Source organism: Dama dama, chromosome 12, assembly GCF_033118175.1.
Source record: "Dama dama isolate Ldn47 chromosome 12, ASM3311817v1, whole genome shotgun sequence".
NCBI lineage: Eukaryota > Metazoa > Chordata > Mammalia > Artiodactyla > Cervidae > Dama > Dama dama.
In genome coordinates, this window is record NC_083692.1 from 27,298,313 (window position 1) to 27,323,306 (window position 24,994).

Genomic DNA, 24,994 nt, shown 5'->3' on the forward strand with positions numbered 1-24,994 from the left:
GGGTCTGAGAAATCGTCACAGTTAAGAGGAGCTCAAGGAGATATGATGACTAGATGTAATGTATTCTGACAGGATCCTGAAGAGAAAAAGGGCATTGGGGGAAAACTAAGAAAAGGTGAATAGAGTACTGCCTTTATTATAACATAACAATATTGACTCATTAATTGTAACTAGTGTACTGTACTAAGATATTAACGACAAGGAAAACAGGGTGTGGGGTATACAGGAACTTATTGTACTATCTTCTCAATTTTCCTATATATCTAAAACTGTTCCTAAAAATAAAGTATATCAAAAAGTAAAAAAGAAATGAAGTATCAATAAATGTTGCAACATATTATGGGTGAACTTTGAACATTATGCTAATTTAAAGAAATCAGTCACAGAGCAGTTCTGGGTTCCTTACCCCGCTGCTCCCCACCCAGGCAAACTTCCCCCCAAAATTCTCTTGCTTTGTCAGCAAAATAAAATATAGAAAGCCAGTCACAAAAGGCCAGGTATTTGTATGATTCCATTCATATGAAATTTCCAGAATTGGCAAATCTACAGAGACAGAAACTAGATTAGTGGTTGCCTGGGGCTATGAGTGGGGGGTGGGGCATGGTTGGCAGGGTTGGGAGGTTGCGGGAAATGGCGAGTGACTACTAATGGGCTGCCTGGGTTTATTTAGGGGGTGCTGAAAATGTTCTAAATTTGATTGTAATAATGGTTGCAAAATTTTGTGAATATACTAAAATCCATTTAATTGTAGAGTCAAATGGGTACACCATATGGTATGTGAATATATCCTAATAAGGCTATTTAAAACCAGAAAGGTTAAGTGACAAAGCCATAGTCAACTCAGTCAGTGATGTGCTTATACCAGCTTGAGAGAGCTGATCATTATATTTTCATCAGTTTTATAAGTCAATTGTTAAACACAGTCAGCATTAAAAATTAAATTATATAAATGTACAATTACATAAATTATATTAAAACAAGGGTAATAAATACTCAAAACTCATCAGTACTCAACTATTTCTTTGCATTTTACTTATCCACACTCCTGGGGCTATGCTTATAGTATCTGTAAGATAGAAATAATATACAATGATATACTACTGTGCATCTTTTCCCAATGTGTTCAGTGACTTCACATGGGTGGCAAGATTTATACCACAGAAAATCCGCAAAGGAGGGCTTGATTTGCTGTTTCCTTGAGTGCTGAAAGGGCTACCCTGGTAACTCAGATGGTAAAGAACCTGCTTGCAATGAGAGAGACTCAGGTTCAATCCCTAGGTTGGGAAGATCCCCTGGAAAAGAGAATGGCTACCCACTCCACTATTCCTGCCTGGAGAATTCCATGGACAGTGAAGCCTGGTAGGCTACAGTCCATGGGCTCACAAAGAGTTAGACATGACTGACAGACTAACACCTTCTGGGTGCTAAGAAAGAGATGGAGAAATTGTTAATAATGCAGATTAATCTTAAAAGTATGTCCTGTCTATAGCTGTCAAGCTGTGACTAGAATAAAAATCAAATTCTTCCAGTATTCTTTCAGCAAAAAAGTCATTCACATCACTGAAGAACAAGTGAAGCTCTGACATGCCTCTTTGCTGTTCCACTTACTCATTAATGCAAAGGAGTTATCCACCCACACTGATGTCAGAACTATACCGGTTCAGCAACTGCAACCAGAGGTTGGCTACAGATGGATATAAGAGTTTGGCAAAAATCAACAAAGGCATCTGGGGGCTATATGGAAATTCTAATAAAGTGCATCATATATTTTTATTTGTAAACTGTGCTACACATCCTTCAGACATGTGTGTGTATGTGTATATATATGCATACACACACACACACACATACCCCTACACACCTGTTTCAGAGAGCCTAATATTAAACACTGACCTTCACACCCTGTTGTTGAGCTGAGACTAGAATTTGTACCTCTTGACCTGTTAGTTCATTGTAACTTTCACCACATGCCGTTTTTATGACCTTACTGGTATTTTGTTTATTTGTTTTAATAAATAAATAAATAAGCTTTGGGTACATTATGAAGGGGCTTCCCAGATGGTGCTAGTGGGAAAGAACCCTCCTGCCAATGCAGGAGACATAAGGTTTGATCCCTAGGTCAAGAAGATCCCCTGGAGGAGGGCATGGCAATCCACTCCAGTATTTTTGCCTGGAGAATCCCACGGACAGAGGAGCCTGGCAGGCTACGTCCATAGGGCCGCAAACAGTCAGACATGACTGAAGCAACTTAGCAGCACATTAGGAAACAGTGCAATCCAAAGTACAGTGCTTTTCCAGAACTGAATTTTTTAAATCTTAATTTCGTGAAGTTAAATATAACCTGATAGTTATCTCTCCGAATATAGCCAGTATTTAGGATTTTGCTACTGTTGTTAACAATCCAACAAAACTGAGCACAGTCAATGGCAAAGCTGGGCCAGCCACAGAGGAAGAAACAGAAAAAGTAGTTTCTGTCCTCACAGAGGCCCAGCTTTAATTAGGGGGAAGGAACAGGAAAAGGGAGGTACAGAGACAATAGACAACTCAAGTGAAAAGTGTCAGTCAAAAAAAAAAGTGTCAGTCGCTCAGTCATCTCTGACGCTTTGTGATCCCATGGACTGTAGCCCACCAGGTTCCGCTGTCCACGGAATTCTCCAGACAAGAATACTGGAGTGGGTTGCCATGCCCTTCTCCAGGGGATCTTCCCAACCCAGGGACTGAACCCTGGTTTTTAGCATTGCAGGCAGACTCTTTACCATCTAGAGCCACCTAGACAACTCAGAGTAATATCTTACTTGAGAAATTTTAGAAAAGAATTATCAAATCAAGGAGGACATAATACAGAACACAATAAAAGAAAATTAAGACAAAGACTCATCAATTTGTTATTCTGCAAAACAGCATCATTTGCTTTCAGCTATGACATCATCCCTGCAAGTACTAAATTTAAGTAATTGGTAGGAACTCTTAATTTCATGAAATTTAATAAAGAGTTTAAAGTTAAACCCCCCAGGACTTAATATCATGCTGTTATGTTTGCTCATATGTGGATACTATTTTCAAATCCTCTTCACACTGGACATTGTTTCAACAAGAAAGAAGCTTCTTTACCTTCTGGTTCCAGCATTTTAGGGATTTTTAATTCTTGTTCTGCAATTCTGAAGGCCTCTTTCAGATTGTCTCTGTTGGATCTATGCTTCACGCTCTTCATGTCAATCAAGTCTGGTCTCAAGGCATGAATGACAGCCAGAAAAGCCATCCCATTTCTCCAGCTTGACTTAAAATCTGTCACACTGACAGATTCATACCTATCACAAAAGAATAAAAACATTAAAAATACTATTTAAAAGACTATATCAAAGCACCTCCACTCTATTCATCAGGACTTAAATTTCAGCAAGTCAAATGATGTCAGTCAACCTAGAAAAGTATTTTATTTTAATCATGAGGCCAAATTAAAGTAAAATGCCAAGTTTGATGAGGCTCATGACACTACAAAATATTGGTTCTCAAAGTGTGGCCCCTGGCTCAACAGTAATGGCATCACTTGGACCATAGGTAGAAATTCTGAGGCCCAACCCCAGGTCTACCTGAATCATACTCTGGAAGTGGGCCTGAAATCTGTCTTTAAAAGTCCTTCACATGACAGTGATACTCAAGTTTAATGCTCTTCATTCAACAATCTGTTGGCTTGACTAAGTTTGGATCTCTACGAATCATAAAGTTCTTTTCACTGGAAGAAATAATTTTATTTCTCATTGGAAAAAATTAAACAATATTTTGTGCCAAGTCAATGGTCAATAGTTCACTGGATAGACGACTGCCTTTGTCACTCCTCTGCTTAGAACCGATTATGAATGAATGGATAAAATAAAATGTAGCATGTTTGTACAATGAAATATTTAGTCCAAAAAGTAATGAAATTCTGGCATATGCTATAACATGGATAAAACTTAAGGATATGATGCTGAGTGAAATAAGCCAGTCACAAAAGGAAAACTACTACATGATTCCGCTCATATAAGGTACCTTGCAGAATGGAATTCATTGATAAAGAAAGTAGACCTCTGGTGGCCAGAGGCTGAAGGGAAGCGGGGTTGAGAGATGTTAAACAATTACAGAGCTTTAGTTTCGTAAGATGAAAAAAGTTCTGCAGACAGTTAGCAGTGATGGTTACACAACTGTGAATGTACTTAATGTCACTGAACTGTACCCTTAAAAAATTGTTAAAGTGGTAAATTTTGTTATGGATATTTTATCACTACAAAAAATTATTTGAAAAAAACATCATAGGTTGTATTATATTTAGAATAACATTGTTCACTCTGGCCCACAAGGCCTTACAAGCTTTGGCTCCTCTTGACCTCTCCCGCCTTTCTATCTCTGTTCTTACAACGCTGCAGTGTGGCTGGACCACACTGACTCCACTTTGTCAGCTCCAACTTAGGCCTGCAGTCCCATCCCCTCTTCTCTCTGCATGACCAGGCTTGGCCTGCTCATGAGGAATGTGCCCAAGCCAGATAAGTTCCCCATCAACTTTTTCTCTTGCCTTCATCTGATATGAAAACTGGAAGAATGCCTTTTGCTGACACAGATGGTTAATGGTCAAGACCCCCAGGGAGAGGAAAAAACCCCTGGTTCCTGTTGGTGCAGACATACCTCTCCCTTTGTAACTGATTCTGTTTTTTAGCTTTGGCCCCTTTAAATCCCCCTTTACCCCTTTTGGAGGCATGGAGTGCCTCTGGATCCCTGTCTGCCTGATCCTTCCTGTAAGTGACCCACAATAAACTTCATAATTGCACTTTATGGAGTTGCCCACTTCGTTCTTCAGTCTTAAAAGTTCCTTTTCAGTTCAGAGGATATTTTTCAGTATCTCCACCTTCCAAAACATAGCAACACCAGCCTCATTCCTGTTTCTCGATAGCCCCCCCTCCCCTTTTTTTTTCGATAGCCCTTTTAATCCTTCTGCCTGGACACTCTTTCTCCCTAATCTTCATATGCTTAAAGCTATCTCTTCAGGTCTCAGCTCAAAGGTCTCCTCAGAAAGGCTATCTCTATGATCACCTCAGATAAAGGAAATCCTCTTCCTACCCCTGACATTCTCAACCATAAGTCCTTCCTAACTTTATTGCCAACTATACCGTGAACACATATAAGGCTAAAATTAAGAGAATACACAGTCAACTAAAACAGTCTTGACTTTTAAAGAACTCCTAGCATAAAATCTAAACCCACCTTCCAGATGCGTAAGGGAATTGTGCCTAAAGAAAAGGATATTTGAAGATTACTTTATTTGTATACCATAAAGGGCCACCTATACATGGGAATGGGAGTGAGGTAAGTTACTCAGGTGATACCACCTTCTGGTCTTTAAAACCAAGAGTGGCTGAGCTCACAGACATCTACAAGTGAAAAATTCAATGTGAGAGGAAGGAAAGAGTGACCATTTTCTTCTTATGAGAGGGAAGTTTTCAGGTAGGTGTTATACCTATTTGGCCAGATTTTCAGACCTGGAGGTCAGTAAGGTTGTGTCGATGGGTACAGATGTGTCTCCTCTGGTCACAGCAAGCTACTTACGAGGCACACTGCTCCTGAGCCCACTGGAGAAGAGCCTTCTTTGCAGACATCCGCCATCTTTCTTGGACTTTGGAGCATTTCTTAGCTGGAGGACTTGAGGTAGGAGAGGAGTCAACTGTGCTCACACTGTCCAGGGAAGGCTGACTGTAATTGCCAGGAAGAGTCCGGGCAAGCTCCTCAATCTAAGGAAGACATACTAATTGTTAATGTGTACAGAATCATAAGTTAGCAGCATTGAGACAAAACCTTCAGCCAAAACAAGGCCTAAAAAGCATCACTTAACAGTAACAGTTTACTTGTGGTAAAATGAGCACTGCACAAGTCCCTGAACAATGGCATTTGGCATCTGGGGCTACACTTTGGTTTTCTTTCAGTGGACTTCTGTCACCCCTGCCCTCACTCAGGCACGGTGTTCCACACTGAGGGCAGGCATCTATTCACCCCGCCACAACCATGCTTATAGAGCACTTCACTGGTGCTCAACATATGTCAATCAAAACTCAACTGAGTTTAATTGAGCTAGTCAAGAAAATTTCTGGAGAGACTGGGTCAATTAAAATGCATCCTTGGTTATAAACCATTAAAAAATAAATATACATACAGGAAAAAATAATCAAACACATGGAGATGTTAAATTTCAACAGGGGGAAAAAAAACTGCTCTTAAGTAAATGAAAAATAACCTCACTGATCATTTCAGAAATCTAAATGTATACAGCAAGAGGACAGTGTTTTCACTTGTAATGCAGGCAAAAAATTTTTAAAGATAACAGTCAGTGATGAATATTCATACATTGCTGGAAACACATAAATTGATTCAGATTTCTTGGATGGCAATATGATAATACCTACAGAAAATGTTAAAAGACAAATCCAGAAACAGATGTGTTACTGAAAGATGTACACTTTTTTTCAGTGATTGCAGATTTCCCAAATAATCATTAATAGTAGGTGTGACCAACACAATGAACAAACCTGATCTGGTTTGCATACTGCCTTGCACCTAAAATGGCACCTGGTACATGTATATTTATACAAAATATATTCATGTAAATATAGACTATTTACCAAAAATTGACATGCTGAGCCATAAAGCAAGCCACAGAAATTTTGAAGTACTGAAATAATTCAGATTATATTTTTCTGACCATGCTGAAATTAAACTAGAAATTAGTGAAGATAGAACAAATAAACTTCAAATATTTGAAAATTAAGTCATAGATTGTTATAGAACCCATCAGTCAAACGAGAAATCATAATGAAAATTTTTAAATCTTTTGAACAGAACAAAAATGAAAATATCATATTCATGGATTAAAAGATTCACTATTTAAGAGATGTCAACTTTTTCCAAATGATTTTATACTTTAATCAATCCTTATTAAAATTCCAGGAGGTTGTGTGTGTAAATTAACAATAAGTTTACCCAATGGTATATCTCAACTACATCATAATAAAAAAAAATTATATGTAAATACAAAGAGCAGAGAAGCCAAGGTAATCTTAATGAATAAGTAGGGCAGCACACTATCAGATATCAAGACTGACTATACAGGTAAAGAAGTTAATCTAGTATAGATTTGGTGCAAGGATAAATGATGGGACAGAACAATCTGAAAATGGAGCCATACCTACATGACTACTTGATTTATGAAGGTGATACCATAGTGTAGTAGGAAAATGATGGTCTCTTCAGTTAATGTTGGACACAGGGACACGTGAAGCAGGAGAAAGGGGAGGGTTGGATGAACTGGAGAGTAGCACTGACAAGGTATACACCACCATGTGTAAAATAGACAGCTGCAGAAAGCTGCTGCGTGGCACGGGAGCTCAGCTCGGTGCTGTGATGACCTAGAGGGGTGGGAGGCTCAAGAAGGAGGGCTATACGTGCACTTATAACTGACTCATGAACATACAGCAGAAACCAACACATTGTAAAGCAATTTTCCTACAATTGAAAAAAAAAAAATAGCAAAAAGCACAGAAAGCGTAGACACTTTCTATCACAGCAAACAGAAGACAAAAAGTGTTCTGGAAATGAGAAAGCTATTCTGCACACAATTGCTTAAAAGTTGCCTAGTAATTATACTAGATGTGTTTAGTATCTTTCAAGACCCTAAGTAAAGGGACATTTTTTCTTCCTTATATATCCTAATTACTGGAAAAATGTGATATTTGTTCAATTCCCCTGCAAAAAGTATCAATTTCTGTAAGTTAAGATTTTTAATGCTTATCAATGTCCTTGGTAATCCCTAACTCAGTCAAGTTCTCAGTAAAGCAAGGAAAAAAAAAAATTAGTGTTGGGTCAACTGGATAGCCATATGGAAAAAAATAAATCTTGATTGCTTTAAATAACATATTCACACAAATCAATTTATTCTTCTTTTTAACTCTGTATTGAAGTATATTTGATTTGCAATGTTGTATTAGTTTCAGGTGTACAGACAAATCAATTCATTCTTAAAAGACTGCAGATCTAAATGTAACATGTGAAATAATTAAGTTCTTAGAGATGTGCTGTCCAATATGATAGCCACTAGCCACATGTGACTATTTAATTTTTAAAATTCTTAAATTTAATTCCTCAGACATATTAGCCACACTTTAAGTGTTCAATAGCCATAGGTGGCTAGTATCTATTGTTCTGTACAGTATAAGTATAGAACATTTCCATTATTGCAGAAAGTTCTACTGGAAAGAACTATTCTAGAAAGTAAGAGAATATCTCCATGGTATCAGCAATGAGAAAGAATTCTTTAAAAGACATTAAAAAGTATTGCTGCTGCTGCTGCTAAGTCACTTCAGTTGTGTCTGACTCTGTGTGACCCCATAGATGGCAGCCCACTAGGCTCCCCCGTCCCTGGGATTCTCCAGGCAAGAACACTGGAGTGGGTTGCCATTTCCTTCTCCAATGCATGAAATTGAGAAGTGAAAGTGAAGTCGCTCAGTCGTGTCCTAGCCACCAGGAAAAAAAAAAAAGCTGATAAATTTGAACTACATTAAAATTATGAATGTCTGTTAATTAAAGGATTGAAAAGGCAAGTCACAGAGTCAGAGAAGATATTTGCAATTTATATATATACCCAACAAAGGACTTGGATCCAGAATATATTTTAAAACTTCTATAAATCATTACACATAGCAGAATAGCTAAAATAAATGTGTTGTTGTTGTTTTTTTTAATGTCAAGTATTAGTGAGAATTGGTGCAAAGAACTCTCAAACTGATAATAGTGCAAATCAGAATAAGTTCGAAAAACTGTTGGACAGTGATCTACTAAAGAGATCATATGCCCTACAGCCTAGCAGTTACAGTCCTAGATAAATATGCAACAGAAATGAGGCCACCAAAGGCACCAAATGGCATATACAAGAACGTTCTTAGCAGCTTTATTTGTAACAGCTTAAAACTAGCAACAAAAGAAATGTTCATCAACAGCAGAATGGTAAATAAGTTCTAGTATATTCTTGCACTGGTATAGTCATACACAGCAATGAAAAGAAAAAACTCTAAGAGGATGAATCTCACAGACATGATGTTAAATAAAATAAGTCAGATACAAAAGAGTATTATATAGTGTATGCAAAAGAATTCAGTTATAATTCCCTTTATATTGTGTTTAAAATGGTAAACTAACCAATGATAAAGATCAAAGTAGTGGTTATCTTTAGGGAAGGAGAGCAGAGACTGGGAGAAAGACCTGGGGCTCTGACATGCTGGCCATGTTCTATCTTTCTATCTTCAGTTACATGGTGGTTACATGGATGGATGTGTTTAATTTGTGAAAATTCATCAAGCTCTACACTGAAGATTTGTACCTTTTTCTCTATGTGTGTTATACTCTTACCAAAAATTCATTTACAATCTTAAAACAAAATTTTTAAAAGCTTTTATTTTGCAAACTTTATGGACCAAGAATGCTGTTTCGAGGAATTTGGCCCATGGGAATGATTAAGATTATATGCAAAAGTTTTATCTTAAGGATAAATTTTTTGGAATTGCTTACAGTCACAAAAAACTGTGAGCATTTTGAGAGTCCATTAATGAAATATTATGCTTTACTATAGAATACCATGCTTCCATTATAATATATATAAACCCAGAAAGATGATAATTAGGATAACTTGAAAACAATATGGAGAGCACAATCCTATTTTGTTTAAGACAGACATACACGAATATATATATTAATTCCTGCTATATTATGTCATGAGGACTGTACATCAAATTAACTGAAGTGGTTATCTGTGAGTGGTGAAATTCTAGATGACTTTCTTTTTATTATCTATGTTGAAATTTTAATTTATATTTCAAATACCCTAAAAAGTATGGAAAAATATTTAACATGCCTATGAATTATCAAATTTTAACATTTTACCACATTTAGTTCATAATTTTTAAAGGAACACAACACAGTTTGAGCCTCTGTCTTTGTGCATTCAATTCCATTTCCTTCCCTTCCCAGAGGAAAAAACTCCAAATTCTAAATTTAGTTTTCATCATCCTCATGCATATTACTCTACTATAACTACAGATATAGGTAATCAGAAATGATACAAAGTCTCACTTTGCAAATGATACAAAGTCTCTATTTTGTACCAACTATAGGTATACAGAAATGATACAAAGTCTCATTTTGTTTGAAATTTTATATAAACTAGTTATGTTACTTTCTATGTTTCCTAAAACAAGCACTTGCTTTCCATATAATTTTTAAAGTTATTTTTAAAGTAATTATGGAGATAACCTACATGTAAACTTTTTAAGTAGCTCCAGAAAACATGCACTAATTCAAAATTCCAGGCCTGAAAGCATGTATTTATCAATCATAAGTGTCATAAAGTCAGGACTATAATCATCTGATTTGCTATTATTTTCTTAGTGTCCTAGCACAAAAGCAAGCACATAGTAGGTGCTCAAAAATACTCATGGAATGAAAGAAAAGTTATGAGTCAGTCTTGGGACAGAACTAGATGTTGCAGGACTATTAGAACAGAAAAGGGACCTCAAAAATAGGGAGATTTTTACCAAGTTTAGTGGGTTAATTTTCCAGAATTTCCTCCAAAAGCTTCCTATTCTCTCTTCTGCCAGAGTAAACAATAATAAACAAAAATTTACCATGGCAAGTCCTATTCAGGCTGGGGCTGATACATATATGCTATTTCAGTATATGATGATAATTTTGTATTCAATTTTCAATTGAAGAGTAACATAAGTGACAAAAGGTCGGCTATATTGTTTTCACCTGAAAAGACTTCCAAAGGGTCCCATTTCTAAAGAAGCTCTAGCGTCAAGTCACACTTTGGCGCTACTTATTTTATACTGTGCTAATTAGAAGAGGAATATTTTTCATATCAAACTACTCACATGAAAGTGCAGTATAATTGTCCAAATGAGGCCAAGAATAATGGATGGGTTTCCATCTATGATATCAGTAACATGAATATTTATTAGCTTGATCTGGAAAAGAAAAATGCAGGTTAGAAGAGAAAATATTTCACAGCATTAATCTCCCCAACTAATTTTCATGTGAATTTCATACTCACTGATTGGTTTTTTAGGAATGTCAGAGCATTTTCTATATTGATTCTACACTGGAATGTATTAGATCCTTTATCTCGAGGCTATGAGATTCAAGCAAAATATATTACTCAGAAATGTGATTTTTTTTTTTAATCCACAAAATTTCTTAATGTCGTTTTAAAAGCTTACCGACTTAATTTTAAAAACTTACCAATTGCTGTCCTGAGAGTACTTCCAGCAGGTCCAGGAGGACATGCCCCTTTTTAATGTCTGTGAACAGGTCTGTTACAACTGAGGGAGGGGTGTGCTAGCAAAGGTCACAAGAAAAGTAATCATTAACAGTTTGGGACAAAAACACGGTAACGTTAAGAATCTAAAAAACGTGCTTTAGGATCTTTGCAAAAGCTAAGATTCAGAAGTGATTTTCTTCTTAATTAACAGGGTGATAGAAAACACACAAAGTTCTACATCCAAACATGTTAAGAAAAGAAGTGAACTTAACTCACAGTAGATTTCCAATAACACAACACCCTTTCAGCTTTCACTGAGAACTTAAAACCTGTGCGGAAAAGTGGCATTCAAGATAGTCAGAATCAGCCAGTAGTGACCCATTTGGAGAGGAGATTACATTTCTGAAATAACCTGTTTATGAATTTATTCTTTTTAGAACTACAAGCATTGGGCTAGGATGGGTAGCCTGTGAGAGAGGCTCATTCATTTTTGTATCTAGGTTACTCCAGGCACTTGGCATCACTGATAGCCAGGAAGGCACAGAGATTAAGATCAAGGTCTCAGGTCCAGACTGCCTGGGTCTGCATCCCAGTGCTACCACTCATGGCTTCCCTGGTGGCTCAGATGGTAAAGAATCTGCCTGCAATGCGAGAAACCCAGATTTCATCCTTGGGTCAGGAAGATACCCTGGAGCAGGAAATGGCAACCCCCTCCGGTAGGCTTGCCTGGAGAATCCCATGGACAGAGGAGCCTGGTGGGCTTCATGAGCAACCAACATTACACTACTACACTATCGCTTATAAGCTGTGGGACCTTCGAGAAGTCACACAACGTCTCTGTGCCTTACATTCCTTGTTTTTTAAATAGAAACAACACTATCTATATCATGGGATGTTGTGAATTCAATGAAATGTAATGAGTAGTCAGTACATTTAAAGAACTTAACAGTGTCTAACATAACACTCAATATATAGGACTTCCTGTTATAATTTCATTTGATAAAACAGATGCTGCTGCTTTAAATATTTTATAGCACTGTCTCCCACATCCTTAACAGAAGTACCCAAGTGCCCCCTTTTAGTGTTGGGAAAGAATAACAAACATATCAAAACAGAATAGCAAAGATCAAGGTGACATTCAACACATTGTCCTTCAATCTTTTACCTGTCATCATTGCCATTTTGGAGACCAAAACAGGAGAGAACAGGAGGAATCACTTACATATATTTTTAGCTTGATTTGCCCTGTTTTTCCTCACCTTTGCCAACTGTGAGTTTATCCAGCAGGTGAAGGTTTTCTTCTGAGTGTCTTCTTGTTCAGCTATTTAAAAAGGACAATGGCAGTTAGAAAATGAGAAGCCTCAGAAGCCATTTGAACAAATCAGAGCATTAAAGGTCTGTCGCTCGGGGAATGTGCATGTGTTTCACAACCTTATAAACTTTCTTGGAACTTAGTCTACAATTCAGGTTTTGTCCAAGAAATATTTTGGAAATAACATGTTGATATGAGACTTTTTCTAAACCCACAGATTAACTGCAAGCGACAATGGTTTTTTAACACTTTTTACTGATGAAAGAATTAAGCCCCTACATAACCTTGACAGTGTTGTACAAAGACCTGTAAAGAAGGGGAAAAAAAAAGAAGTTGATAATCCAAAAGGACTTGCAGTCTAAGCCAACAGCACTCGGAACTTCAGATAAACCTAGAACACCTGAAAACATCCGAAAGGCTCAGAGAGTTGTGGCAGTTTAGTCTTGACATTTATCATGAGTATTTATCATGATGAATATATTGCCACTGAATTCACCATAAATGAGCTGCAATTAGAGTCAGAGAGACCTGAGTTCAAATCCTGCCTCTGTTGCTGAGGAGCAGGTCCCTCGTGGAAGACGGTGGGTAGCACACACTGTGGAGACTGTTAGTGATTCACTCGAAGTGAATGGACCTTGGCAACGAGGAAACACAGAGCAAGTGCCAGCTCTCATTCTGACTCCCCGGGCAGAGGGTCCCGGGAAAGGTCCGAACACTCGAGGTGGGTCTTCTCTTCCTTCCTGGGGCAAGAGAGAGCCCACACCAACACCATGCTTCCCCTACACTCTGTCTTCCTCCTACATCACACGCTGCCGTCTCTCTCTGTCTCTCACTTCACATCCAACGCCTCAGGAAATCCTCTTAGGTTCACCTTCAAAATACATTCAGAATATGACCACTTCTCCCCACCTTCACTATAACCATCCTGGTCCGTGTTAACTCAGATCAGGAAACCGCTCTGCTCCAAACTGTGCAAGGGCTCCTCACTTCACTCCTTAAAATGGCTACAAGTCCCACACCACCTGCCCCCCTCCCTCACCCCACCATCTTCCTTTTGCTCCTTCCACTCCAACCACTCTGGCCTACCTGGTTTTTTATTTGTTTGTTTCTTCAAATTCTCTAGACACATTCCCACCCGAGGGCTTTTGCACGAGCTCTCATTTCTTCCAGGAATACTCTTCCTACAGATAGCCCCACAAGCTAACTCCCTCATCTCCTTCAAATCTTGGTTTAAATGGCACTCATCCCTAAAGGTCTATTCTGACCCTCCTAGTTTAAACTGTAACAACACTATTTCTTCTGCCTGTTGTCCTGCTTGATTTTTTTATTTTCTACAGTACTTACCACCTTTAACATTCTATGTAAGCTACATATGTAGTATTGTTGTTCAGTCGCTCAGCTGTGACCCACTCTTTGCGAACCCATGTACTGCAGCACGCCAGGCTTCCCTGTGCTTCACCATCTCCTGGAGTTTGCTCCAACTCATGGCCATTGAATCGATGATGCCATTCATCCATCTCATCCTCTGTCACCCCCTTCTCCTCCTGCCCTTAATCTTTCCCAGCATCAAGGTCTTTTCCAATGAGTCAGCTCTTCGTATCAGGGGGCGAAAGTACTGGAGCTTCAGCTTCAGCATCAGTCCTTCTAATGACTATTCAGGGTTGATTTCCCTTAGGACTGACTGGTTTAATCTCCTCGCTGTCAAAGGGACTCTCAAGAGCCTGCTCCAGCACCACAGTTCATCATTTCTTTCGTGCTCAGCCTTCTTTATGTTCCAACTATCACCATGTGTACATGACTACTGGAAAAACCATAGCTTTGACTATACAGACCTTTGTCAGCAAAGTGATGTCTCTGCTTTTTAATACACTAAGTTTGTCATAGCTTTTCTTCAAAGAAGCAATAGTCTTTTAATTTCATGACTAAAGTCGCCACCTGTAGTGATTTTGGAGCCCAAGAAAATAAAGTCTGTCACTGTTGTGTTTTCCCCCCCATCTATTTGCCATGAGTTGATGGGAACAGATGCCATAATCTTTGTTTTTTGAATGCTGAGTTTTAAGCCAGCTTTTTCACTCTCCTCTTTCACCTTCATCAAGAAGTTCTTTAGTTCCTCTTCACTTTCTGTCATAAGAGTGGTGTCATCTGCATATCTGAGTTTATTTGATATTTCTGCCACCAATTTTAATTCCAGCTTGTTCTTCATCCATTCCAGCATTTTGCATGACGTACTCTGCATATAAGTTAAATAAGCAGGGCGACAATATACAACCTTGACATATTCCTTTCCCAATTTTGAACCAGTCTGTTGTTCCATGTCTGGTTCTACTTGTTGCTTCTTGACTTGCATACAGGTTTCTCAGGAGGCAGGTAAGATGGTCTGGTATTCCCATCTCTTGAAGAGTTTTCCACAATTTGTTGTGATCCACACAGTCAAAGGCTTTAGCATAGTCAATGAGGCAGAAGTAGATGTTTTTTTGGAATTCCGTTGCTTTTTTGATGATCCAACAGATGTTGGCAATTTGATCTCTGCTTCCTCTACTATTTCTAAATCCAGCTTAAACATCTGGAAGTTTTTGATTCACATACTTTTGAAGCCTGACTTTAAGGATGTTGAGCATGACCTTGCCAGCATGTGAAATGAGTGCAATTGTGTGATAGTCTCAACATTCTCTGGCATTGCCCTTCTTTGGGATTGGAATGAAAACTGACGCTTTCCAGTCCTGTGGCCACTGCTGAGTTTTCCAAATTTGCTGGCATATTGAGTGCAGCACTTTCACAGCATCATCTTTTAGGATTCAAAATAGCTCAGCTGGAATTCCATCACCTCCACTAGCTTTGTTTGTAGTAATGCTTCCTAAGGCCCATTTGACTTCACACTCCAGGATTTCTGGCTCTAGGTGAGTGATCACACCATCGTGGTTATCCAGGTCATTAAGACCTTTTTTGTACAGATATTCTGCATATTCTTGCTACCGCTTCTTAATATCTTCTGCTTCTGTTAGGTCCTTACTGTTTCTGTCCTTTATTGTGCCCATCTTTGCAATAAATGCAAATAAATAAAATATTCCCTTGGTGTCTCTAATTTTCTTGAAGAGATCGCTAGTCTTTTCCATTCTATTGTTTTCCTCTATTTCTATGCATTGTTCACTTAAGAAGGCTTTCTTATCTCTCTCTGCTCTTCTTTGGAACTCTGCATTCTGAGGGATATATCTTTCCTTTTCTCCTTTGCCTTTCACTTCTTTTCTCAGCTATTTATAAGGCCTTCTCAGACAACCATTTTGCCTTGTTGCATTTCTTTTTCTTGGGGATGGTTCTGATCAGCACTTCCTGTACAATGTTACAAACCTCTGTCCATAGTTTCTCAGGCACTCTGTATATCATATATTTAGTAGGTTTATCATTTAATGTCTTGCCCTCCTCACAATAGAATTTAAGTACCACACAAGCAAGATGTTTCATCTGTGAAATATTCCACAGCCTGGAAGAATCTGGCCAGATTCTAAATAAATATTTGCTAAAAGAGTAGGAATAACAATAATTTTACTAATTATTATTGTTATATTTTATTTACTGTACTGAGAAGGTCAAATCTACCCTTATGTGTTTGCATTCCTTCTTTGAAAAGCTGTCTGTTCTATCTTCTAAAACACTGTTTTCCTTTGACTCTTCCCATTCACCCCTATTAATCTCTAACACGGTTAAACTGAAATGGTTGGCATGACACCTAGTTTGAGTTCTCAAAAATGTTTTAATCTGATGACAGCTCAGGGTGAGAAAATGAAGAGAACCTGAGTAAATGGGATTTTAGGGTCTTTATATAATTGTGACTAACTAGAGATTAAAGATGCACTGAACCTTGTTGGATTTCCTCAACTTTTTAAATCCATTTCATTTTTTCTGTATTACTGGCTGAAATTAGTTGTAGCTCATTTACACATTAAAGGGTGCTCAATAATTGAGCACCCAATCTATAATCTATACAAACAAATATAAAATAACCAAAAATTTCCAATGAAAGCCTTGTTATCTCCAACCTAATTTGATTAAAACCTAATAAAAGCAGTCAGTACAAATCCCCACCCGGAACTCTACAGTTAGCAACTGAAACCTGCATGAAAAGCTTTAAAAAGGAAATTTCATGGCTTTTAATGAATGCATTGTCCAAATTTACAGGATACTTGGTCATCCTGGAAATCAGAAACCTTCATGCAACAAGGACCCTTTGCTAACAGCAAACAAAGATGTCCCAGGTGTCACTAAACACCCTTATAACCACTCAGCTGAATGGTTTTTGTCTGTGCCATGTCACTTATCGCTTGACACTTTTTCCCACACTTCCATACTGTCTTACCCTTGAAAAGTGCTGTTAATTCAACAGGAATCAGAGCCAAATAGCTCACCCTATGGCAAGATAAGTAGCCTTTTGTTCTTTTCAAAGGTTGACCCATTGGGGAAAAAATAATTGAGATCCACATGCTTTAAAGCAACTTAATTTGAGTGGGTGAGATTTTATTAATGTTGGGTTTTATTTTTTAAACTTTCAGAGTAACTTTCTCATAAAATAATAAAACTTTTCACAGAATGGCATGAAGAGAATAGGACCTTTTATTCTTTTTATTCTATTTCTTTAATTTCTTAAATTTAATTTTATTTTATATTGGAGTATAGTTGTGTTAGTTTCAAGTGTACAGCAAAATGATTCAGATATATATGTATATATATACACCAGTTCTTTTTCATATTCTTTTACCATATAGGTTATTAAAGAGTATTGAGTAGAGTTCCCTGTGCTATACAGTCTTTGTTATCTCTTTTATATATAATAGTACGTACATGTTAATTTCAACTTCCTAATTTATTCCTCCTCCCCACCTTTCCCCTTTGGTAACCATAAGTTTGTTTTCTAAGTCTGTGCGTCTATTGCTGTTTTGTAAATAAGTTCATATGTGTCATTTTTAGATTTCACATGTAAGTGATATCATAAGATAGTTGTCTTTCTCTGTCTGACTTACTTCACTTAGCATGATAATCTCTAGGTCCATTCATGTTGCTGCAAATGGCATTACTTCATTCTTTTTTATGGCTAAATAATGAGAACAGGACCTTTTAATCAGCAGATGTTAGGGATGGAAAAAAACAAAAGCAGAAAGAGAATAATAAAATCTACCATAATGACGAGTTTTTTTAAAATACCAAGGAGTAGAGAGAGTGAGAAATTCTCTCTCCTGATTTTTTTTTAAGGCAAATAAGAAACATGTATAAGGCAGGAAAATGTAGTCAGTGAATTTTGTTCAGGCCCATGTAGGTGTCCTTGATTATCATTCTTGGAAAAAATCTGGCTGAGTTTGAGAAAGGAGGCATTAGAAGGAAAAGATTTTCTCTAGGTGTCATTACCATAAAAATACGTTTAATCCCTGAGTGTTCTTATTCAATCTGCCTTTTGTGAGCTGGCAACTCATATCTTTAGCTGGAGGGGAACTTAAATGAAAACAAATTGAGTTAAGCTCAATTAAAGAGGGTGGATTATAAATTCATTACTAAGCTCATTATACAACTACCATGGCCACTGGGTCTCAGCAAGGTCCAGTTTCACAGAAGTTCACCTAAAATGTTGACTCCAGCAGTCCTTCCCATTATTAGAAGTTCAAAGACAGCCACCTAGGCATAAGAATCTCTAATTTACATTTTCACTAAAATACAGAGCAATACATTACTACAATGTGGCTTCTCCAAGAAGGTTCTCTACTGCATGAGGTCACCAACGAAGCTTTGTAACCTCCTTCTATCCAGGAATTTCCCTTTCTACTGGTGGATTACTGATTACAGCTTTACTTCACATGGCCCCAGATTTATTACTTGGATCTTTCATTCTCCTCACTAAAATCTTTTGATCATTCCCTAATTCCTTAATGAATTCTTAGTCTAACATTCCAGGTCATTCATAATCTGACTCTGACCAACTTTTTCCTGACTCATCTCCCATAACTTCTCCACTCATATCCTACTGCCCTGGCCAAACCAGAGTATCTACAATTCCCCAATTGAGTTGCACTGTTTTCTGCATCAATATGCTATGTACCCTCTGGACTGGACAATTCTTGCATATCCTTCTGGACCCACAGAAACCCCAGCACCCAGCACATGGGGGGTGTTAGATTGACATTTGTTAAAATAAGACATATCCTGTTCAGTGTTCCCTTTGCAAAATAGAAACAGTCTCTTCTGGCTCTGGCTTACCACAACACTTTGTTGGATCATTTTTTTTAATCTTTACCATTAGAAAGTATATAATTCTCATAAAACATTTTTTCAAACAGTAATAGAATTCAGTTATTCTTAACTTCCCCAAACACCCACTTTCCTTGCCCTGAGACAACATTAATTAACAATCTCCTGTACATCCCTTCTAGATTAGGCAGCAAAGAGAAGAAATTCTAAAGGGCAAGGATTTGTTTTGATTAGTCACTGGGTCTCTAGCTCCAAGAAGTAAAAGACACAGGGTCAAAACTTGTCAACTGAATGAATGAATGTATATGTAAATTAATTACTATACATGATTTTTAAGTTGATCATTCAAAAAAACATGATTTAGGTATACTATTTAAAGCTGAAAAGCATCTGTTAAACCATAAGAAAATTTTTTAAAAGATCATAAACCTTCCACATTAACAGGAAGGAAGAAAATTATATCTAGCTAGTAAAAGGAACAAAGTAGATATATATGTGCCCATGTGTGTGTGTACTTTCTTAAGTGAAAAAGAGCAAGTTATAAAGTAATGTGTTTATAATTATCCCATCTGTATTTTTATGACAGGATAGCTCCATGAAAAACTCAACAGTTTTGTTTCTGTCTCACGGTAATTACCACTTGCTGCTCATGTCCTGTGGTCATGCACCTGCAAGTGGCTTCTCTCCTATTCAGAGTACAAACCTTAAAACTAAACCTTTACCCTTTTGTGTTTTTGTTTCCTCTTAACCCAGTGCCATGCAGAGAAGAGATACTCAATAAATCTAGCTGACTGAAAGATTTAGTAAAGATTAAAAGACTGAAGCTCAAACTGACTTGTCATTGCCTGGCGAAGAATTTATTGGCAACTGTTACTAGGCCTAGGTCTTATCCTAATCCTTGTTTTAAAAACCCCTGGGCAACTTTAGACACAGGTGGGGAGGGAAAGAGGGGGACAAATGGAGAAAGTAGCATCAACATATATACACCATCATGTGTAAAACCGATAGCTGGTGAGAAGTTGTTGTATAACACAGGGAGACCAGTCTGGCACTCTGGGATGACCTAGGGGGTGCGATGGGGGAGAGGGGAGTATATATTTTACACATATAAAAATAATGTATAATTATGGTTGAGTCATGTTGCTGTGCAGCGGAAACCAACACAACACTGTAAAAATTAAAAAGCAGCATAAACTCAAAAAAGTAAACAAATAAAGTGAATAAATAAAAATCCCCGGGGCAATTTCTGTCTCCTGCTAAGAAAATGTCTTGAACAAAAGGGCAGGTACTAATGAGGCCCTGTTGCTCTCCCCTGAAACAATCCTGCCAACTCCTTGTTACTTGGGACAGCCACAGTAAGGATAAATAAATTCAGTAAGACAATAGTGCAACACATTTTAGCCATGTGTTCCAACAGCCATCCCAAAGAAATTGACCCAAGCTGTTATCCGATAGAAAGGAAATTTAAAACAATAAGGCCACCTCTTCTATTGTTTCTCAAGGAGATGATAACAAATAGAAATAAATGAAGAAACACATTAAGAGAAAGAAAACACACAGGCACGCACAATCAAAACGAGAAAAGCCTAAAGTATCTTAAGAATTAACAGGAAAACGCCTGTGACTGAACTACCAAAGGGGAGACTATTAACCAACAGAGAAAGCAAGGGGACAATTTACAGCACATTTTCTTGCAACCAACCATATGCCAAACAAACAAACAAGAAAGAAAAATAAATAGTACCAAGACTGAGGCCTCACTTACTGAATCAGAAAAGTGAGTTTAGAAGCTAAGTCTTAGCTAACATATCTTGTAAGCACATTACGCAACCATGTCTCTACCTCAAAATTCTTTTCATTCAAGTACTTCCTCCCTGGAGAATCTACATTGTCACTACCGAAAAGAAAAAAACAAAAAACAGCAATTGAAACCACACTCTACCTCCCTACTTCTCCCCAGACTTGTTCTCCTCCGTGTTTTCATCTCATGGGTTTGACACCACCATCTTTTATCAGCCCCAGGTACAGCCTATTGCCAAACCCTGCCAACTTTGCCTCCACGTGGCTCTGGCATATGCACTTCCTTCTCTACATCTGACGGCCCTCTTGCCTCGGCCACCATCAGCTCTGCTGCAGACCGCAGCCATGGCCCATCATGTCGGCTCTGCTCCCTTCAATCTATTCTCCACTTCAACTAGTAAATCTGCCCACAGCAGCTTTTCCACCCTCTGATGGTTTTTCTCTGCTCTGAGGATCAAAAGCAGACCAGCCTATGAAGCCCTGCGTGGTTCACCCACAGCATCTCTCCAGCCTCAGCACATATTAACACTACCCTTCCCCGGTGCCCAGCACTCAAGACACTTCATCTTCCTCCAGGACCTCTAGAATTATGTTCCTCCTACCACATCTGCTTGTACCACCCTTCCCCTTCACGTATTTAACTTCTAATTACACTTAGGGCTCAGCTCAATTGTTGCATCCCAAAGGAAACCTAAGCCAATTCGTCTTCCTCTACTAAAGCACTTGCCTCAACTTATAATCACTGACAAGGTTAAGAGCGTGGACTCTAGAGCCAGACTACCTGAGTCTGATCCATGTTTGCCACACACACAAGCTGTGAGCCTCAGTCCTTTCATCTGTAAAATGGGGAGAGCAGTGCCTACCTGAGTTGTTAAGAGGATTAAACACTTGTGACGTAGATCAAAGATCAACAACTGATAACCCCAAAGGCCAAATGTAGCCTATCACCTATTTTTGTAAATAAAGTTATTTTGGAACACAGACACATTCATTTATTTACATATTGTCTGTAGCTACGTTCATGCTAAAATGCCAAGTTGCATCATAGCGGCAGAGACCATACGGACCTCCAAGTTAAAATATTTACTACTTTGTTCTTTACAAAAAAAGTCTACCAATCCTTGGCCCAGAATGCTCGAGCTATACAAATGAATAATAGCTACAACATGGATGAATGTTGAAATCATTATGCTAACTGAAAGAAGCCATCACGAAATACCACATAGTATATGATTCCGTTTGTATGAAATATCCAGCATAGGACAATCTATAGACACAGAAAGTAGATCAGTGGTTGTTCAGGGCTGATGCAAGGAGGAGGAGAAGGTTTTAGAATAATATTGACAGGGTATGGGGTTTCTTTGGGGGTGGGGGGGATGATAAAGACATTCTAAAATTAAGTGTGATGGTTGCACAACTTTGTGAGTATACTAAAAATGACTGAATTGCACACTATAAGTGGGTGAGCTGCATGGTATGTGAATCATAAGTTGAATTATATCTCTATAATGCTGTTACCCCCAAAATAACAGCTAAGACCTGTGAACTTCTTTGATTACTATCTGCTTCCTCATTAGCCTGTGAGCCCCAGGAGAGCACAGGCCAACCCTGATTTTGCTCCTCACCTTGCATGCAATACATACCCCAGTGCGTTTCATGTTGTTTGGATTCAAAAAGTATTTGTTGGTTATCTGGCTGGAAGGTGCAAGTGGGGCTTTGCTGCTGTTTTTCCCCAGTCAATCCAGAGATTTCAGGTCTTACTTGGCTGGGAAACTCTGTGACACACAACAAGGAATTTCTGCTCTGGGCCTTAGCATGTAGGATCCAGCCAGGTCATGTAGCCACATGAGGCAACCGCGCCCTCATGCAAACACCTGAGACCTTCACACTGAGGCTTTTGTTTCCAGCCACGCGGAACACAGCTCCTGGCTCTCTGCAAAAACAAACCTTGCACTTACAGCACATGAAAATGAGCCCGCAATGCAGATGACATTCCTAGGATCTGCGGTGCTTTTTGTTTCTCTTCTTTCTTACCCTCTTCTGACTCACCTGGGCTGCTCAATAAAAAATATCTGTGGAATGAATAAATCAAAGAAATGACAACATTTCTTTTAACACATATTTCTCACTCCCTACTACTTCTTAACAACCACATTAACACTGTGAGCACTTTTCTTCTGAAAATCACCTTCCTCTGAAGGTGTGAGCCGGAACAACTTCCATTTGAGCCAGCAGTCCAAACACCTCTGACTTCTGAGTTCAAAAGAGCCAGAGTGAGCTAAAGGGATGGTGCTGTGGATTACAAATCTAGGATTCTTACACTTTTGAATGCCAGCTAATCACCTGGAGGTCAGAGGTTAAGTGCAGGGTTCTATGCCCCAGTTCCCAGAGATTCTGGCTGACGGGGATCACACAGCTCACTCTGAGAAACCCCTCACTGAAGTAATTAGATTGGATTTATACATGTGACTTATTCTTGAGAAAACACAAGGGAACAGGAAGGACCTGGCAAAAATAGTAATGAAATAATAAACTCTGAGATGTTAACATAATTAATAACTCAAATATAAATCTATTCTAACTTATGGGGATCTTAAGACACACTTCAAGGACTCAGAAGGCATGCCATGTCCAGGAATAAGTAGGACTCAAGGGTAAGGAACAATCAGACTATTTCCTTAAAGTTTCTGGAAATGGTAATCCACTCCAGTATTCTTCCCTGGAGAATCCCACAGATAGAGGATCCTGGCAGGCTACAGTCCATGGGATTCCAGAGATCGGATATGACTGAGCCACTAACATTTCATTTTCATTTCTAGTCAAGTGCTCAGGCAGGCATTCTGTAAATGAGAAAACTGTGGATACAAAAGATGAAGGATTCGTGGCCACTCATGCAATAAGCGCTTATTGAAAATCTACTACGTTCTGGATACTGTGCTCTAGATGTCACATCTGGCTGAGAGAGAAATCCAACTCCAGATGTGTCTGATACCAAAATCCATGTTCTTTTCATTATAATTAAAAATCAGCTGAGAGGCCAGATCTATGTCTCCTCCAGCTATTACCCTATTTCTCTCCTCCCTTTCAAACCCCAACTTCTTGAAAGAATTGTCTACCCTGGCTGTCTTCACTTCCTCACCTACCACTCACTTCTCAACCCACAAAAATCTGGCTTGTTTCCCTGCCTCTCCACTTAATTCTCAGCTGGGCCACTTATATGCCCACTGCTAACCTCATGGATACTTGTCAGTATTTTTTGGACTCCTGAAACTTTTGATACCATTTACTACCCTCTCCTTCTTGAAATATTCTCTTAGGATTCCATGATACCACACTCAGCTGGCTTTCTTTCTACTTCTCTGGACACCCCTTCCAAGCCCTATTATGGGTTTGTTTGGCTTCTTTTATCTCTGGAATGTTCTGTCTAGGCCCTTCTTCTCTTTTGCTAGATACTGTCATCTACTCCCATGGAACCAATTACCATTTATACACACTCATCACTTCCACATCTTTACCTTCAGCCCAGGTGTCCGTTTCTCCTGAGCTGTGTGTATGTTTACCCCACTATCTTCTGGGTATCTCCACTCAATTATCCCAGGGACACTTCAAACTCAACATTTCCAGAACCGAGTTACCATCTCAACCAACCCCCTCTCCCACCAAAGTTATTCTGCATATTTTCCTCAGTGAATGGTTCCATCGTCTGTTCGTTTGCTAAAGAATAAACCTGAGTCATCTTTGATACTTGCTTCTCCCTCCCTTTCCCACACCCACTCAATCAAAAAGCCCTGATAATTATCTCAATAAAACTGAAATAAAGTAAAAATTTTTTCATATACATCCCTTATAGGTGGATCCTTAAAAAAAAAGAGGGGGTACAAATGAACTTATTTACAAAATAGAAGTAGAGTCATGGATATATAAAACAAATGTATGGTTACCAGGGCATGAGGGGGAAGGAATAAACTGGGAGATTGGAATTGGCATATACACACTATTATATATAGAACAGATGACTAACAAGGACATACTGTGGAGCTCAGGGAACTCTACTCAATACTCCGTAATGGCCTGTATGGGAAAATAATCTAAAAAAGGGTGGATATATGTATATGTATAACTGATTCACCTTGCTGTGCACCTAAAACTAACACAACATTGTAAATCAACTATACTCCAACAAAAATTTTAAAAACAAATAAACAAAATAAAAATTTTAAAAAGTCAAAGCTCTGAAAATTGGGCATATTTAGATATCTCTGGATACCCACTTCTCTCTATCTGTCCTGGCAGCTCCTAGATCAGGACACCATTGCACCTCAGTT

At 38.4% G+C, this 24,994-nt stretch overlaps 1 protein-coding gene across 3 annotated transcripts in view; it reads right to left on the reverse strand.

The window, feature by feature from the left end:
- SYNE2 (spectrin repeat containing nuclear envelope protein 2) overlaps positions 1-24,994 on the reverse strand; it is a 320,326-nt gene that overhangs the window by 230,778 nt on the left and 64,554 nt on the right. For all 3 annotated transcript variants that reach the window (XM_061156908.1, XM_061156910.1, XM_061156909.1), the window contains exons 3-8: positions 12,589-12,650; positions 11,311-11,406; positions 11,123-11,200; positions 10,944-11,036; positions 5,578-5,759; positions 3,112-3,308 (exon numbers count right to left, since the gene is read on the reverse strand). In XM_061156908.1, the coding sequence (XP_061012891.1) occupies positions 3,112-3,308; positions 5,578-5,759; positions 10,944-11,036; positions 11,123-11,200; positions 11,311-11,406; positions 12,589-12,650 (708 nt within the window). The remainder of the gene's footprint in view (positions 1-3,111; positions 3,309-5,577; positions 5,760-10,943; positions 11,037-11,122; positions 11,201-11,310; positions 11,407-12,588; positions 12,651-24,994) is intronic.